Source organism: Engraulis encrasicolus, chromosome 21 (genome assembly GCF_034702125.1).
Source record: "Engraulis encrasicolus isolate BLACKSEA-1 chromosome 21, IST_EnEncr_1.0, whole genome shotgun sequence".
Lineage (NCBI taxonomy): Eukaryota > Metazoa > Chordata > Actinopteri > Clupeiformes > Engraulidae > Engraulis > Engraulis encrasicolus.
Window position 1 is genome coordinate 13214244 of NC_085877.1, and position 18284 is coordinate 13232527.

Here is an 18284-nt window from a genome sequence, read left to right on the forward strand (position 1 = left end):
AATAATAACGTTTCCGGTTTCGTTTCTGTTCCCTGTAAAATACATAAAGTTCCTGGTTTTCGTTTTCGTTCCTTGAACCGGTTCAAAGCCCTGGATGGGACTGACTGCAATAATTTATGGTCAAATCAGTGCATGGCTAGTTGTATTTTCCTGTCATTTTTTTATTAACAGCTCATCTATCAGGCCCTATTAATATTTTAAGGATAGTGTTTTTCTGTTGTATTTTCATTTGTTCATGTTTCCCTCTTGTCTTTCAATGGCAAAAGTGTTTTTAAGTCTTAATACGTTTGCCAACATTTTCTCATTCCTCATTCACATGACTTTAACTTTGTGACGCTAGTCTTCACGTGTCCCATTTGTTAACTCTTCATACTACAGTTAAGTACTGTATGTGTCAGGCCAAGCAACCCGAGCCACTGTCGCAGGGATTAAAGTTTTCCGTCGCTATGACGGATTTCCGTCAACTGGATTTTCGTTTGGACGGATTTCCGTCCTTATAATTCATGTCAGTTAATTTACAATTTTTACTTTCCAACTGAACTCAAATCGAGAGCACTCCTGGCCATGAGAAGGGGACGAGAGGTGTGTTGCACGGATTTAGTTTTACACTCCAGCACCGGTTGTGTCATACAACAGATTCACTCAGTAGTTTTGAGCCATCCCCTGGTCCTCCGTGTTCCAAAAAAAAGTACACCAGCGGTCAACAATTCGGTTGCGGCGCAGCGCGAGAGATTAAAAAATCAAATAGCCAACATTGTTGCTGATGGCAGAAAAGAAAATAAGTGTAATACTATGTCTTTAAAGTGCAATGACAATCATTAAACGGGTTGGACTGATATTCTTATATGGGCTAATAATGCGCATGGAATGCATAGCTGGAAGAAGGTAGGACACGTATGTTTCCATTATCATTGCACCTGCCGTGGCGATAGTTAGAAAAAAAAAAAGAATAGTTTACTTCAACTGCGCATGATGTCCTTTTCATGAAGGGTTTTTCTTTTAAGCATTGTTACTTTTACTAACATTATTCATAGCCCCAATGAGACGGCTATCATTGGCAGCTAGCTAGAATATACCATGCGTAATAACCAGGGCTGTAGTCAAGTCCACCTTTGTAGAGTCCAAGACAAGTCCAAGACCAGTACTAGTCAAGTCCGAGACAAGTCCGAGTCCAAAGAGGTTCGAGTCCGAGACAAGACCGAGTCCAAAAAGATTCGAGTCCAAGTCAAGTCCGAGTCACATGTCGGTCAGTGTTTGACAATGAAAAGGATGAATGTCAATAGTGTGAACCTTAGAAGATAACCTATATGGCATGGATATGAAGACAAACTTGTTTGTTATTGGATTTCAAGCTCCACTTTACAATCTATGATGGCCAGTGTTCTAAACAAAACTTAATGACAGACCCGGCGAGTCCAAAAGCCTAATTTGGTAAGACCATTGTCCGAGTCCAAGACAAGTCCGAGTCCAAACAATACAGAGTCCGAGACAAGTCCAAGTCCATAAAAAAACGGACTTGAGACCGGACTCGGGCCGAGTCCGGACTCGAGTACTACAGCGCTGGTAATAACATGCGTTTCATCCTCAAAGTTTAGCGCGTTTGTCTGGCTACGTGTAGAACTAGCTGTAGTTGTCTTTCTGACAACGGATAATTTACAGTCTCACCTGTAATCATAGCATATTAACTTTGTTGTTGCCGATATATTTAAGAAATAAGTTGAAAATGGGTTGCATTTTACAGGGGTCACGGAGGCTATCCTTGGCAGAGCCAATATTTTATGCCACGTCTTGTTCTGGGAAGCAGTGTTCTCCTGGCTGGTCAATAATTGCTGTTTCGGTGTTTGTTTCACGGCTTGTTGTAGGCTACTCTGTGATGCTATTTTTGCTAACTGGAATAGTGTGCAGCAACAGTTGTGTGTGCTCGTTTTTGAGTGGCTCAACGTCTTCTCGGACTATACGCTTCGTTTGAGTTCAGTTATTTGCGCACTGCGCACTCAGGACTGATAGGTGGGTGATTTGTCTTGATTCGAGTGGAAAGTTGCGCGACAAGCTTGGGAAAGTGTGCTACTTTTGTTATATAGACGTATGTCTGACTGTGTCGTGTCTGCTTGCGTCGTGTCAGCTTGTAGGATAGAACAAGAGTGCGTGCGGGAATCGGGGACGTTTTTTAAATCAATGGTAAGCGTGTGCCTGGCACCGCACATCGAGAAGCAAAAAAGTACCGGTAGCCATAGGTTTTCAAAACGGTAGAATACAAGAGGTAGACTACCGCACCCTGTTTGTAAACATCAACAAGTTATTTGTAACAAGACGAATAGTGAAAAACATACAAAATAACCAACTAGTTTAAATGACAGAAATACAACTGCAAGCAATGCGCAGTGCTTTCACCAGAACAGTGTTTGCCCATTCTGATGGGAAAGTCAAAATATAGCCGCCTACTACAACAAAAAAACCATAATGGGATCACTGTATCAACGCATTGCAATTCCAAGTCAATAATTCTGTGATATCAGCTAGACCATTCTGAAGCAACACTTAATGTGAATCCATTCTGCATAATGTCGTGAACAATTCATTAACAATGGGTAGAAATAAGAGGAAATAACCAAAACATGCCCCAAATTGCAGTTCAATGTTTGCAGTCTGATATAGTATCCATTATCCCTCCATTCTCGGCCAGTTCTTGTCAATCTGGTGGCCTAGGCCCGCCCCCTTTGCCTCTTTCATTTTTTTGTATTTAGAAATTGGCATCTGTAAACATAGCATAGCATCTGATCTAGTACCTACAGGTACATTCATACTGAGTGTGTATATTGGCCTACTGAGTGTATAATGAATATTCATTACCTCCACCAAGGAGGTTATGTTTGTTAATGTGAAGTGTAAAGTGTTATGTTGGTTGAAGTTCTGATTTTGTGGCACTTTTTGGTATTACTGGCGCCCTCAATACATAGGCCTATTCTGCTCCAGGCGACTGCCCTGTCTGCCTATGCCTAGTGCTAGCTCTGGCACCATTCCTTGCATAAAACCAGTGTATGTTTCGTTATGAGGGCAGAGCCTGGCTACATTGGTTTTCGTTGGGTTACGGAGTGATACTCGATCGGGTGCCTAACCGGTAAAAAAGTTCAGTCAGATGACTTTTTTTTGCTTTAATCCCTGCTGTCGGCTTTGGAGGAGCCCAGAAGTCATCCCCCACCCAACCAATACATACAATGAATTGAGCACCCAATTCTGGGCCCCCCTCCCCCTTGGGCCCAGGGCTACTGACCCCTTTGTCCACACCCACCACCCCATGTCGGCTTCCCTGCAAGCAACATATTGCATCTGCAGAGCAGCACTAAACAGACATAGAGATGGAAACAAGAGAAGTTTAAAAACTCCATTTCCCCCTATCCTCCCCTTTCCTGCAAATATCAATCCCGTCCCCCGAGTAACCATTCCTTTCATTCTGCTTTGTGCCGTTCCCCCTTCCAAGCAACATCACTGTTCAAGAATTACGGGAACATGTGAGCGGAGAAAGTTGTGTGCAGGTCTGGGAATGTTGCTCGGGACTGGAGAACGGGCCAGGCATTTAGGTTTCCAGGTCAAGGATCCAGCCCAAAATGTTTGTGTGTTTGTGCGTTCTCTTGGACAGGGGTGTCTCCCTAGACCTGGGGAGCACCGTATGGGAGAGGATTTAAGTGCCCCACACACCCAGCACTCAAAGTCTCTATGCCCATGTACACTATGGAGGAAACGCCATACCCCACCAGGTACAAATACGCGCAACACTTATATCGGTGCAACAAGGATAACTTTTCAAGAAAATATTTGTAGTAGTAAAGCTGCATAGCAAGTCATGGACCACCATCCATGCTGACAAAGGAAACCACTGGGCCGCAGCCCACTAGTTGAAAATTCAGTCCTTAGAGAGATCACTGACCCCACAATCAAAGTTCAAAAGTTCAAAGTACTTTATTTGCCATTTGTGCATAAACTAGTAGTCCAAGCACATAGGAACTCTCGTGCAGGCCCTCTGAGTCAATAAATAGAATTAAATAGAAAAATAGGAAGACAAAATACATTAAAAAGTGATAAAAATCAAAGAGATCAAAAGAATAATTAAAAAAAGGTGCAATGAAAAAAATTGGTAATAATTGTAGTTTTCATTGGTATTATCACCTCACAGACTATTTAAAAAGGGAGACTGGTTCGTTTTGATCCAGTGAAATGCTAGCAGTAATACGCGGAACGGTCCAGTTGTCACTTCGTTTCCTACAAGTTGAAATTCCTTGTAACACTGATTTATTACCTTCACCAAGGAGGATATGTTTTCGGTCGTGTTGGTTTATCTGTCAGTTTGTCAGTTTGTCTGTCTGTCCGGATCACGAACCAGAACCAGGACCTTTTAACTGTAAAGATTCTTCACCATTGCTGGCCTATAAATCTAGACACCCCTAGTGACCACAAATTGAATTGTGGGACAGGGCAAAACATTCCAGTTTCTAACTCCACAAAATGAAGACAGAAAGACTTAACATAGTCAACTGTTCTATCAAGCAGCTTCCTTGGCATAGGTCTGCCTCTCTGAGTGCTTTTAGTTATATCTGGTTTTAAACTTCTGAGCTAGCAGGTTTGATTTGGAGCATATATCACCAGGGAAGCTCAGCTGAGATTCATGTTAGCAAGACTGATGGAATGGACCTCTGTCTAAAAATGGCAGAGTTTAGCTACTTGAACTCGGATTTGGGGTTAACACCGTTGATGGAATAGTTCTTGTTGCACACTCAACTTTAGAGACATTTACAAAATTATAATTAATGATTAGATGCAGCTCTCCTGAACTCATGATCACTGGAAAAGCTGTGCCAGCTTCTTCTTCTTCTTCTTCTTCTTCTTCTTCTTCTTCTTCTTCTTCTTCTTCTTCTTCTTCTTCTTCTTCTTCTTCTTCTTCTTCTTCTTCTTCTTCTTCTTCTTCTTCTTCTTCTTCTTCTTCTTCTTCTTCTTCTTCTTCTTGTGGTTTAATGGCGGTTGGCAAACCAGCTTTGTTGGTGCATTACCGCCACCTCTGGATCTGGAGTGTGAACAGGAATAACTACCTCCCACTACTCAAAACAAACTAAGTGAACAGAAACAAAAAGATAGTCATAATAATGAAACTGTCAATAATAATAAAATAAAATAAAATAAAATAAAAACCAAACAAAACAAAAATAAACAGACTACAGCAAGGAAAAGATGTTAAATCTTGCTCATTAGACCTGTGTTTTTCAAGAATTTGCATATGTAGTTAAACCCCACATGCCCTGTACTTAACTGTAGTACTTTCTGAAAGTTAAAAGCCACTTTTTCCCTCTGTAAGTTAGCAATTAGTTAGCTGTGCCAGCTCATCAGCCTCATTTAACTTGAGGAGTCTCACCTGCATTGTTAACGAGCAGCAGGTAACAGTGCTGAAGGACACTATTTAAGGGACTCCAGATTAAGGGAGATTGATGTGTTTGTTGGTAGCACAATTCATTGTCGCTATAACACCATGTGGTCTCTAAAGTGTGCATCTGCCGTTGCTGTAATTCTGCTCAGTCTAGTTGTTGTTAATGGTAAGTGCCTGGAATTCTGGAACACCTAAACATTTTCAGATGTTTGTTATTCATTTGTGTTCCCAATGTTTAGTTCTGTCAATGAAGATTAAATTGAAGTTGTTGTAGCCCTGGCGCTTCAGCTGAAGCCTTGAACAACTGGGTTAAGCCAATGCAGGCCCAAAGCCTTTAGAACCGTTGTCTAAGTAGCCGGTCCTCCTCAATTGCCGGGGTCTCTGGTGCCTCTCTCTCACCAACATCTGGTGCTTGCTTGCTATTTTGAATTGATCATGACCGTCCCATTCTATTTAAAGTCAATGTTTGGTTTGTCTGTAAAGATCTGTAGCCTTATTGTGGTATGGTACCCCCCAAGATTAGCTGTGCGTCCATTACAGAAATATTATTTTAAAAGGCCCAACCCTGTTGAATTGACTGTTTTTTTTTAAGGTGCAATTGATCAAATTACTTTTTTTTTTTTTTTTAACTCTGTGATGCAACTGAAGATGCTAAAAAGACATCAAAGCGACCAGACCAGACCACAACGGCACCATCTGAAACTTCTGGCAAGTGATTCTCTCACTATCCTGTTAGATCTTATTAAAAAGGGCCAACCCATTGAATCAACTGGGGTTTTAAGGTGTTTGGTTTTCCATTTCATCTAATGTGTTTTTTTATTATTATTATTATTTTTAACTCCGTGGTGCAAATGAAGATGTTGTGGATGTGGCCAAAAAGACGCCAGATCATCCAGACCAGACCACAGTAGCACCTTCTAAATCTAATGGCAAGTGTTTCTCTCTCAAACCCTCTCCCCATCTGCTGTATGTCTACCTGCAAAGGCTGTTTGTCTTTAAGAAGCTGTTTACACACGTGGATATTTTTGGTGAACTCCTTGGATCTGGCCTCTCTAACACTTAAACTGTCTGAGCCCGCATATGAAACCTTCAGTTCTAAAAAAAAAGTCCCATTTATGAGGTTAAAACGCACCTGTCACCACTGTAGTTTTTTTTTATATATCCACGTCAAACTGAAGAGAAAAAAAATCCACAGGCATGCGGCACTTAATTTGTATTCACTTGTCTGCTTGATTTATTAAGGTGCGCTATATGAAGACCATCCAGTCACCACTGTAGCCTCAGCTAGCCACAACCAGCCCAACAGCAGCCAAGCAGGAGTTACAGGTAGACCGTTGCACAAGTCATTCTATTTTCACATTCTTGTGTAATTGCAAGTACATCTTGGGTTTTAGGCTAGGTTGTGTTTCTGCTTATTTTGATTCCTTGTCTTTACTGTATTTGGCCTTTCCAGGTGCCGTGAGTGAACATGCTGTTGAACTGGATGAGGAAGAACATATTGCAGAGGGTAAGCCTGTCGGTATTTGTACTGTATTTCAGAGGTGTATAAATTGCTACTGTGGCAAACAAAACGGAAGTCGATGAGTGTCGGAACATGTCTTCTTGGTTTAAAACGCAAAGTTGGAACATTTTACAATATAAGCATATGATCTGGTGAGGTGGGTAAAAGAAATGACTGCGAATAGCAATCTGCTTGGCCAGAAATGGCTTTGGGAAAATCTGGATAAAATTGGTGTCTTGCTCATCATAGAGGGCCATGAAAAACTTTGCTCGTCTTTGTTTGATAACATGTTGGGTGTTTTTTGTTTTATATGGAAGGAACACCGACTGGCAATTTCCCAGAAACCTCCCGTTTTGACCCCAGCATTGCTGATGGAAGTGCCTCAGGAGTGGAAATGTCTGAATCTTCAATGTCTTTGGGGACACCTTGGGCCAATTGTCCATACCGTTGGACTGTCTACAATAGCCGTTGCTACAGGTTTTTCAGGAGTCCCAAGGAATGGTTGCACGCAGAGGTAGGATATTCTTTTGTAAATTTGCTTGCGTTGATGTGTGGTGAGACCTTGAATATGGAGTTCAGAATCAATACCAATATTCTTTTTTGGCACACAGATGCAGTGTGTCTCCCATGGTGGCCATCTTGCATCAGTCCACAACTATATTGAGAACTTCCTTGTGGGGTGGCTGTCTGGAGGTTGGAGTGGTGTCTGGATCGGTGCCACCAGAAATATGGTTAGGGTTTGTTTTTACTTGTCCATTTTCACATCAATGCTTTACTGGGACACTTTCTACAAGTGTTGCGAGAGTTTAGCTATAGCTTATGGAAACGTATCCCATGTGTGTTGAAGCGTTGTGATTCCAATGTTTTCAGCGGCACTGCACCACAGCTGATATTTACTGAAGTCTTTATTATGTGGACTTGACATTTGAGTCTGAATTTAAACCATGTTCTGTTTTCAGGGATTTGGATGGTCCTGGACCGATGGCTCTCGTTTTTCCTACAGAAACTGGCAAAGACGGCAGCCAAACAACCTTGGTGGCAATCAAAATTGCATACACACAAATTACAGGGGTATGTCGAGGGGTGAGGAGTGGGGGGTGGTGGTATTGGGCCATGTGGACTCAAACCTGGGACCCCATGTCTGACCGCCTGCATGTGGTATGGGTTAGTTGGCACAGTGCACTACAGCACCCCTGTTTAACTGTCTTTGACATCTCTTTTTCTTCTCCACAGGTGCTGGTTTCTGGAATGATGCTGAATGCCATTATTCACTCCCTTATGTGTGTGTTCTGGATTGAGTTGTCCTTCATGGTGACTACCATGTGTGCTGAGGGATTGCAGCCAGTCCAGTCACCAACCTGCTGCTGTATTTCCTTTGGTCTTCCATCTACAGCTCATGCATAATAAAGCCTGAGAAAGAAGAGCTACTTGTGTGGTGTTTTTGTTTTCATTGGATTAGTCTGGCCTACTCGCCCCACATGGTGAAATTCTGAAAACCCATATGTGAATCTGCTTGCAACTATAAATGGCCAGAGGTGTACCCACTTCAATCCTCTTGTTAGATGGTGTTGAACTCTTAAGCAATTTCAGTTTGGTGCCCTCAAACTCTAAAAGCTAGAACAATTTTAAAGGAGTGGTTCAGTGACCCTGCTATCTGGTGTCGACTAGTGGGGGGATTTGTGTCAGGGGCATTACATTACACTTAACTGATACTTTTTTTTCATCCAACGCAACTTGGTTAATTTAGATGCAGGGTATTGGTTTGTCCCTGGAGCAATGTAGGGTAAGGGCACTTCACCCATGAATGGAGGTGTAGGGAGGACTGGTGAAGGTGGGATTCATACCTACTACAACCGTCTAATCTTGCGCCCCCTAACTACTATGCCACAGCTGCCCCGAAGTGGCAAACTTCATGCGTTCACAATCTACCACATGGTATGATTATCAATTTCCCTTGTTGGTTTACACAAATGTTATGGTCAGCCTTTCAGAGTTATTCGTTACATTAGGAGTGTGAGGTTGGGCGAACTGGCCTTATTGTTGGCTAATGTAAATCTCACCATGGTGTAAATTGCTTACTGACCAGGTGCAAAATTCAGAACTTTGATTTTGTGCTACAGTTGAGAGATGTACGCAAATTGTGCATCAGCCCTGTGCCATGTGTTGGTGACATTTTAATGGACGATTTCATGCTAAGAAGAAATTTGGTAAGCCCTGCCAGGGACTGGGTTACTACGCTGGCAACCCGGGTTGGATTTCGCGTCTGCTCTCATTTCCTCCTCCACTGTCCTGTCAGAAATGAAGGCAAAAAGCCCCAAAATATATATTAAAAAAATGTTAACAATGATACTATACATGGGTTATACATTTTTATTTTCTCTTGGCTGTATGACACTAGCTGCGCACAACTCAAACTCTGATTGTTGGAAACTGCTGTCGGTCAAAAAAATAGCTCACGTGGTTTGGCTGCCCCTCCTCACAACATGTTTACAAACACGGTGAACCCATGTATACAAATGATTTAAAAACAACCATTCTATTAGGGTTCAAATTCTACACTAGGGTGACTGACTGTCCGGTGGTCCCCGGACATCTATATTTTTTTTACGAAGTCAGTGTCTCATTGCCAGCCTCCTGTTGTGCCAGCGAGCTAGACACGAAGAGGTTTGGGGTGTGTTTCTCGACAACGGAGTAGATCGGCTGTTAGGGAGGCTAGACAATGGCATTCACATCGCGGTAACGCGTCCAGGTTTTCACATGCCAAAATATGGTCACCCTATTATACACTGTGCTAAATATTGTTTGCCATTGCCTGGCAGTGGGTCTGGGGTTATGGCATCACCAACTTGGCTATCTAGCACCATACAGTGTTACTGGGTCTGTAGGAAACACAAATTCTGACTAGATTGAAGAAATGCGCATAGGACAAACAATTTTTCCCTTGTCCATTGCTGCAATGTAGAATTTAAATTGCGCAACCTTTAAACCTGAATCCTGGAATGAAAAGAGAGTGACAACCATAGAGAGGGAAATACTGGGAGAGATGAATCTCAAGTTTAATCGAGACAGACACAGTTTATTTACACTCGGTTATGAAATGTGTTTTGGGAGGTCCGTGCAGAAGTAGACAGCGCTAAATACCAGCTCGTATAATTACAAGGACACATACCGTAGCAATCTCATCCCACAAAGCCACTTGCCAAAATGGTCAGCGACATGTTTGACCACACTTTTCCTTGGGTAAACAGCACAAATGCACCCTAGTGCATTCTGCAGTTACCTAGGAGATGCATGATGGACACAAATGTAAACAGTGATGCGTCTCAACTTTCTGTCTGGAAGTTTGATCAACCCGAGAAACATTTAAGAAACCAAATGTTCACAAAATGTTCCAATGTCAGACAAACACAATGCTCAACAAAACAATGGGCAAATGTTAGTACGAGAAGTCTTGCCACATATTTGTTATAGCTGTTCCAAGATAATGCAGGTCAACAGTTCAATAGTTGGTTGACTGGTTGATGAGTGGTGCTTTTTAGAATTAGATTATTATGTGAATATTACCCTGCTGCTATGTGGTTAAACTATTTACTCTCTCATTCTGGATTAGCCATCTCTGCTCGGCCCAGATGATAAAATGCAGAAGAATGGCTAAAAGACCTTGCCAATACTGACTGAAATGTATAGTGGGAGAGGTCACAGGAGTTACTGACCAAGAAATTGCTTTCACATCTGATGTAGAGAACAGATGTGTGCTGAGCAGAGCTGTGTGCGTCTGCATCTCAGCAAACAGGCAAAAAACAGCAACTCACTGAGAATGATGGGGCACATTTTTCCCTTTTTTAAAAAACAAAAAAATATATTTTGGGCCCCTACACCCCCATTATTGAGACAGGACATTCAGAGAGACAGAAAATGTGTGGGGAGAGAGAGACCTGGAAGGATCAGGAAACGGCCACGGGCCGGAACCGAAGGCCGGAACCGAACCCCAGTCCCGGTGCAATGGCAGAGCAATGGCCAGTCTACCGAGCCATGGCACCCCCGAGGGCACTTTTTTTTTTTTTTTTTTTTTTTTAACTCAGTCCATCCTCATGGGCAATGGTTCTCAACTTCTCTTGGCCCACTACTTCATCATTACTAAGTTGCACATTGAACTGTAAAGAGCAAACCTTAAAAGAAGCAAAATCATGAAACCGCAAAGATTAGATTAGAGTGCATTAGACTTAACGGTGCACTAAAAATATAATACTTTGTTTTACTATACTTAGTGAGTCTTTATAGGGAACAATTTCTACTATTTCCTTAACCCCTTGACATTATGGGTTAGTGGCACCAGACAGATTGTGTCCTACATTCAGTCTGAAAATACAATGTCCAGAAGCTATAACCCCATGAATAAAAACAAGGTAATGTCTTTCTCAGCAGTATAGCTAGGGTATTTTATCTAAACATTTTTACCTTCAAGAGTTCAAATACATAAGAGTATAGCGGCAGGCTGCACTCCATCTATTTCTGTTTTTCCAGGAGTGCTGGCCAAACATGGCCGTCAATTGAGTGTAAGGAAGCAGCACTAAAAAGCACCTATAATACACAGCATGACCTCCTTGTATTTTTTTTCTCTATTACCTTTGAGAATTATAAATTCAAAACTGGAAGATTGAATGAGTCTACCAGTGGCATTCCTTCTTGACAGCCAAATGAAACTTTCCTGCTCGCATTAAAGCTGCACAGTATGCGCTTGACAGGTTTTCCCTATCCGTTTGTCGAGGACTCCCTGCTTCCTTCCAGGCTGGAGGTACGAGAGCCTTGTAGTCTTTTACATTTACAAAAATATACTATACAGTGCAATAAAGCACTGTTCACATATTTTACTACAATAGGTCTTGAAGAAACATGACCCCCTGCTGTGACCCATTCAGAATGATTCAGTGACCCATTTTTTGGCGTCGGGAGGAGGTACCCACAATCCGCCGGTTAGTAGGAGGACCTCCTCAGAAGACCTCCGGCTCAGGATCTAAATCAGGGCAGGTTTAATGAGGATGAGGAGGATGGGGGATGGAGGTGTGTGTATCCGGCCGGCATCAAGGCCAGTTGTTTTATAGCTCTGGCTGCACTGTAACTCTAAGTCCATGATTTTTACGACCCAACAACTGGTGAAGACCAGGAGCTACATGTAAGGCAGAGGATGAAGGAGGAAGAAGAAGAGGAGGAGGAGGAGGAGGAGGAGGAAGGGGTTACTAGAAGGGGTGGGTAGATGTGAGGGAGCAAGTAATGAAGGGCGAAAGTGGAGAGGGGGGTAGGAGGAAGGAAGGAAGAAAGAAAGAGAGAGGGGGAAGGATGAGAGAAGGAGGTCATTAGGCTAAGGAGGAGAAAGAGGAGGGAGTGGGGGATGGATGTGAGGGAAAGAAAGGAAAGAGAGAGACAGGAAAGGAGGCACGAAGGAGGTCATTAGGGTGAAGAGGCTACGGAGGAGGTGGGGGTTAGTTCCAGGGAGGCAGTGTAGATACAGTATGAGAGAGAGAGAGAGAGAGAGAGAGAGAGAGAGAGAGAGAGAGAGAGAGAGAGAGAGAGAGAGAGAGAGAGAGAGCGAGAGAGAGAGAGAGAGAGAGAGAGAGAGAGAGAGAGAGACGTAGCTTGAGGGAGCCAGATGAGGAAAAGGAAGGAGGGAAGTAGTGTAAAAGAGGAAGACCGAGTTTGAGAGAGAGAAAGAGATGGGGTGGGGTGGGGGGGGTAAAAAGAGGGTGTTAATGATACTGCAAAGTTCAGCTTGACGCTGGCGACTCATTTAACGAGAGCTCGTTTTGTCACACCCACCTGCCAAAGAGCCGTAATTATGCCCAGTTTACAGTCCCTGACACACACTCCTCTCGTACGCAAACCAGGCTATTTATGACAAACAACTAACAGTTTACTGGATTACACAGCATCCCTGACCTACAAAACGTTACGTTTTTCTTATTTTAAAGCCATTACTTAGCAAAGTTTTATGGTCACTGCGGCAGCGCTCTGTAAAATATTTCTCTGTGTTGCTGTGCCTGTGACTTTTCGACAATCGCGGTCATATGCTGTTATGTGTTCAAAGGCTCCTAAAGAAACTGGTTAAGGTGTCTGAAGTTCTCCAGTGAAAAGCTCCAAAACATCTCCTTGCTGGACCACAGGTGTTTTTTTAATGTCAAAAGTGAAGGTACAGCAGGTTTGTGCACTAAAATACAGAAAGGTCTAAGGTCTTTCAGTACATCCTGAGGGCAACAATATTCTTTCTTCATTTGACCCTATCTCAGACAAGAAATTATTGTGTGCCAAAAGAGACACACAGACACACAGACACAGACACAGACACAGACACAGACACAGACACACACACACACACACACACACACACACACACACACACACACACACACACACACACACACACACACACACACACACACCTGTTCCTCGCAACTCTGTCCACAGAGAATGGGTATAGCAGACCAGACTATAACATCAAATGAATGGTCTGGGGTTGCACCATTGTCAAAGCTGAAGCTTGTGGGTGGAACCAACATTTGGTGGTCAAGCAGCTTAACTACAACACAAGCGTGTAGTCGCTAGGCTAAGCTTACCCCAACAATTCACACAAATTCAAAGACTTGAAGCTAGACAAAGCATTGTTACATTACTGACACTTTTATCCAAAGTGGCTTACATTTATTTACAGGGTCTTGTTTACAGTCCCTGGAGCAAGGTGCCTTTCAGATGACTTTGTCCCAGGCCCGGCCAAAGCTGTCAGCGGCAAGTGGTTACAGTACATGACTGCTTAGCCACAGTTACAATGGCGACTCGATGTCAGCAGAAATTATATAAACACGTTGTTTGGCACCTACACTGACTAGCAGCTGTGCCAAAGCCTGACCAATAGACAGCGCGGTCTCAGGGGATTAAATAAACTTGTAGATGACTTGTCCAGAAGGTTGACAATTTTACAGACACCAGTGTCATCATAAATCCTGCGAGTGAATGTTTTTGTATGATTCCATGCCCTTGTTAACTTGCAGGGGGAAAAAATGGTGCCGCTCGTCTAAACCAGCGTCATAGTTTATAGCATACAAGCTAACAGACATCACCCGGACCCAAAACAACAGAAAAAGAGTACCAACGGTGCTGATTTGAGAATAATAGCACACTTGTATAACATCTCAGCCCTGTTTGGCCCGAAAACGGTCTCTCTCCTTTTTTTGTGATTGTGAGCGTAAACGTTCTCAGCAGGCCACTGCAGTGCTGTATCCCTCATTGCACACTAGCATGACTTCATCCTGGCTGTGCGCAATAGGAACCGGACCACGGCCCAGCTTACTTTATAAATCCGCACAAGATCAAGATCAAGGGGCATATCCGACAGGGTCCGAACAGGCCCTGGATGTGGCAACAGGCCTTTCATGCAGAGGAACAATGGGGAGTGAGAGTCTTTGTGCGTAATTGATGAGGACAAGACCCAGGGATATGGAAAACATTGGCTGTTCTCACTCTTTCGCTCTTGTCTCTCTCTCTCTCTCTGCTCACTCTCTCTCTGTCTCTCTCTCTCTCTGCATGTTTTTGGATCAGCTGCCTTAAAAACCACTGAGGCGTGTCCCTCCCTCTCTTGCTGGACCGTGTTGTCTCTGAAGTTGTTGGTAATGGATTACAGTGTCGGGGTGATGGAGCGCTTCTTTGTCATGCCTTACTGCGCTCAGAGTACATATGTCCTCAAGACGAAGACATGCATGGGGACCAGATGGGGGGTCTCAAAGCGAGGTTAACGGCAGGAAGAGTGGAGTGGTAGGCTCGCTGCAGGGCGAGTGGGTGAAAGGGGGGGAGGTGAGATGAAAAACACATGGTATTGGGATACCCAAAACTCCCAAACACACCACCCACCACTCACTCAACCCCACCAAAACTCCACTCCCAAAACTTCTCGTCAGTCTCCCTGTCTTCACCAATATTTCCCAGATTCCCGCTGTCGTGTTTTTTTAATATGCGGCCAAGATTTACGTCTGTCTAAAAGTTTTCCGTGTGGAATCTGGGGCATTCGGGTGAGAGCAAATATTTACAGTCAGTCGGCCCCATAACATCCCACAACACCCCCCAACACACTTGCAGTTCATTGGTCACCTTTGACCTTACTCCAAAGCCTGTGCTTAGCGGCCCAGCTGGCCTGCATCACGGCTGACCGACAGTGCAACTCACAGAGGTGACACTGACCCACAGGCAAGCCGGCAGGGGCGGTCAAAGGTGTCAGTTGTCCCAGGCCCAGGGAGTGGGGCAAGGGGGTGCAGATTTGGGTTCTCATTACATTGTATGTACACTGTACAGTATTTGATGGTGGTGGGGCTATTTCAGATGACTTTGTCCCGGGCCCAGCCAAAGCTGTCAGTGGCCCTGCTGACCGATATGCGAACAAATGCACTACAATGTACCAGTGGTGATGCGTTGCGGAACCTCTGTTTTGACTTGAGGGACACTGCGATTGAACCGCAGAGCAATGACTTCCAGCCAATAACAACTCTTCCTGTCTCTTATTTTAACCAATCCTTAACCCCACCAACCCCACGCACTCCCTTAGTAGCCCCCTCACTTTCTCTCCCAAGTGAGCTGACACACAGAACACAATGCGGTAGCGCACAGACCGACCTGACATGCAAATAAACAGAACACACGTCGCTAACACAGACCAGGAGCTTCTCAATCACTTTCATGCCGATTATACCCAGAAAGGGCACGGGGGCAAACAGGAGGTACAACCCCCGCCACCCCCACCCCCCCCACCCCCCCCAGCGCCCCACCCCACCAACATCCCGACACCCACCCTCTCTACCTCCTTTCGAATACTATCCACATATCCTGCTCTGTGCGCCCGATAGCCAGCAGCCGCATTTGGCTGAGATGTTGTTGTCGTCTACCAGGGAGCTTGTGATTTTCCTCCTCTCTTCCTTTTTTTGGGAATGTATGCGTGTGTGTGTGTATGTGCATAGAGTACACACTCCAGGCTACCAAACGAACCCAGTGAAGCTAAGCACGCAGAGAATCATCACGTAGCCACTGAGTGACCTGGTAAAGGGGGATCTAGAGGTAAATGAACAGCTCTCTCTCTTTTTCATTCTCTGTCTGTCCCTGTCTCTCTCTCTGTCTGTCTCTCTCTCTCGCTCTGTCTCTCCTTTCGGGTGAATGAAAACACTTTGCTGACATGGCAAGTTGACGTTTGTTTGTTTTTTTGCATGTGGTCTGTTGCATGTAGAGAACGTTCACTGAACAAAGTGTCTGACTTCAAATATCTCTCACCTTCTCTTTCTCTCTCTCTCTCTCTAGCTCTCTCTCTTTCATGCAGGACTGGACCATGACCTTTCCATTGCACAGCGACTGTATATTTTCACATCGTCAGAATGTGTAAACAGCAAAACCCCACTTTTCCAGAGCTGCACATGTATTACAGTAAATCCAGAATTGCTCCCAACACCACCTGAACCGCGTTTGTCAACCGTGCTGATGTGTAGCATCGAGCTATGGTGGCACAGCAGAGGTGATTTTTTTTCATGTGCTTTTGCTTATATTCAAATGGGACAGTGAAGAGAGACAGGAAAGTGTAGTAAGAGAGAGAGAAAGGGGAAAGGTCAGGATATGACCTCGGCTGGCCTCAAAACCGGGTCCCCACGGGCAATGTTGCCTCTATATGGTACTGTACGTACATTGTGTATTAGCATGCCGCGCCATAGCACCCCGAGAGTCGAATATTCCTGAACGTACCCAGATGGCCAGATTAGAAAGCTTCTCAGTTAAACTCTCGCTCTTCCAGCTTTCGTTTCCTTTTTCGAACAAGTAGCCAACAGCCCTGAGGCCTTGTGTCTACTCTCTTTTGCTAAGTAGCCAGTTGCGCTGCTGTAATTCCTACCGCGACGACTGGCTGCCCCGGCCACCGCACATCTGATCGTGATTTTAGGAAGCATTTACTGTCTCCCGGTCTCAAAAGCCACTTCCACCACAGAGGAAGAAGACAGTCTGTCACAAATAAAGGCAGGATGTCGGTAACATTGGGAATCGCAAAACCATTGACATCAGTCACAATGCTGCCACTGAGTTACTGTCTCTCTAACTCGCTAAACCTCTTCCCCGTTAATGATAACAATTTAGAGTAGTAGGGTTCACATTTTAACCCAATGCATGCCTAATCTCTCAGTATTTTGAAATTTGAAAGCCATATAATGTGTATATAAGTAATATCATGGGCAATCCAGGTCCTAAGACCTTTTTGGCGAATATTTGTGAATACAAGCCTAACTAATGATTGATTTTACTGATCCCTTTGCCTCCTAAGTAGACAGTTGCGAATGTATTGGTGGCTGTCTGACATCTGAACCCAATTCTAAACCCCTTCCCGTTAATAGATAAGGAAGTGGTGCGTGACTGCTGCGAGTCCCCCTCCTGCTCGGAGTCTGTCTCCATTTGTTTGTTTGCCTCGTTTCATGCGTCTGCCGTCCAATAACCACATTGGCCCACAATAGCGTCTAAAAAAGCCCACACGATTAATTATCTGGCAGCCATGTCGGCGGGCGATGTCGTTTGTGCGACTGTCTCCTCGCACCAGCAACTGTTATCGGGTTCCTGTTTGGCTCTGTTGGACCTATTCTGAAGACGGGCTGCCAGGGGGTTGTTTTATTTTAAGGGTTATCCAGGCCACGACAGCTCTTGGGTCCTATGGCCCAACACCCCCCAACACCACCAAACCTCTCTACAGGCCAACCATAACACCCACCCCCACAACAAAGCCCCAACCATCCTTGGAGTTACAGATCAAGTGGGGTGGTTGCTTTAAGGGTTATCCAGACCACGGCCATTCTTCTCTCCCCCAGTCCTATGCCCTAACAACCCCCCATATGCCCCCAACCAAATCCTCCACAGGCCAACCACTTCCCTCCCAAAGCTCCAACCACCTTGGACTTACAAAATGACTGAGTGGGCTACCATTTCCATGACTGCTCTTCTCTCCCCCAGTCCTATTCCCCAAAAACAACCCCCAAGCGCCCTAAACCAATCTTTATACAGGCCAACTACTTACCCCCAAAGCCCCAACCATCTCTCTGAGTTAGAAACCGACCTGGGGTAGGGAAGTGGGGTGGTGTTGCTACCATTTCCACCTTTGGACAAGGACCAGCATGTCTTTGGTTTCGTAGTGCTTGTGAGAGACCCCAGCACCACTCGTTGGAGAGAAATTGCTGTAATGAAAACCACAATCCCTAACATGCCAAGAAGCTTTATTAGTCCAAACGACATGAAAATCTTTCTTCTGCGTCTGAGATGATTTCTCTGTAGGCCAAGGCAGGCCCCTGCGAATGTGCGATACAGACCCGGACTGTT

General features: G+C 44.4%; 2 protein-coding genes across 6 annotated transcripts in view; one reads left to right on the forward strand and one right to left on the reverse strand.

Annotated features, from left to right (window-relative positions):
- svep1 (sushi, von Willebrand factor type A, EGF and pentraxin domain containing 1) overlaps positions 1-18284 on the reverse strand; it is a 222438-nt gene that overhangs the window by 154447 nt on the left and 49707 nt on the right. The gene's annotated exons all lie outside the window — the stretch shown is intronic.
- Positions 5470-8337, forward strand: LOC134436897 (lactose-binding lectin l-2-like). 2 transcript variants are annotated; one of them, XM_063186225.1, is made up of 9 exons: positions 5470-5579; positions 6062-6121; positions 6271-6342; positions 6656-6739; positions 6867-6920; positions 7232-7428; positions 7526-7645; positions 7874-7985; positions 8148-8337. In XM_063186225.1, the coding sequence occupies exons 1-9, from the start codon at positions 5516-5518 to the stop codon at positions 8210-8212; spliced, it is 828 nt and encodes a 275-aa protein (XP_063042295.1). In that variant the 5' UTR covers positions 5470-5515; the 3' UTR covers positions 8213-8337. The 2 variants fall into 2 exon arrangements, with proteins under 2 accessions (XP_063042295.1, XP_063042296.1); XM_063186226.1 differs by lacking the exon at positions 6271-6342.

Bases quoted from the DNA above. Each gene is read 5' to 3' on its own strand.
- LOC134436897 (XM_063186225.1), top strand. From the start codon at position 5,516: ATGTGGTCTCTAAAGTGTGCATCTGCCGTTGCTGTAATTCTGCTCAGT. The intron at 5,580-6,061 runs GTAAGTGCCTGG...ATGCAACTGAAG, and splicing joins CAGTCTAGTTGTTGTTAATG to ATGCTAAAAAGACATCAAAG. The intron at 7,986-8,147 runs GTATGTCGAGGG...TCTTCTCCACAG, and splicing joins CATACACACAAATTACAGGG to GTGCTGGTTTCTGGAATGAT.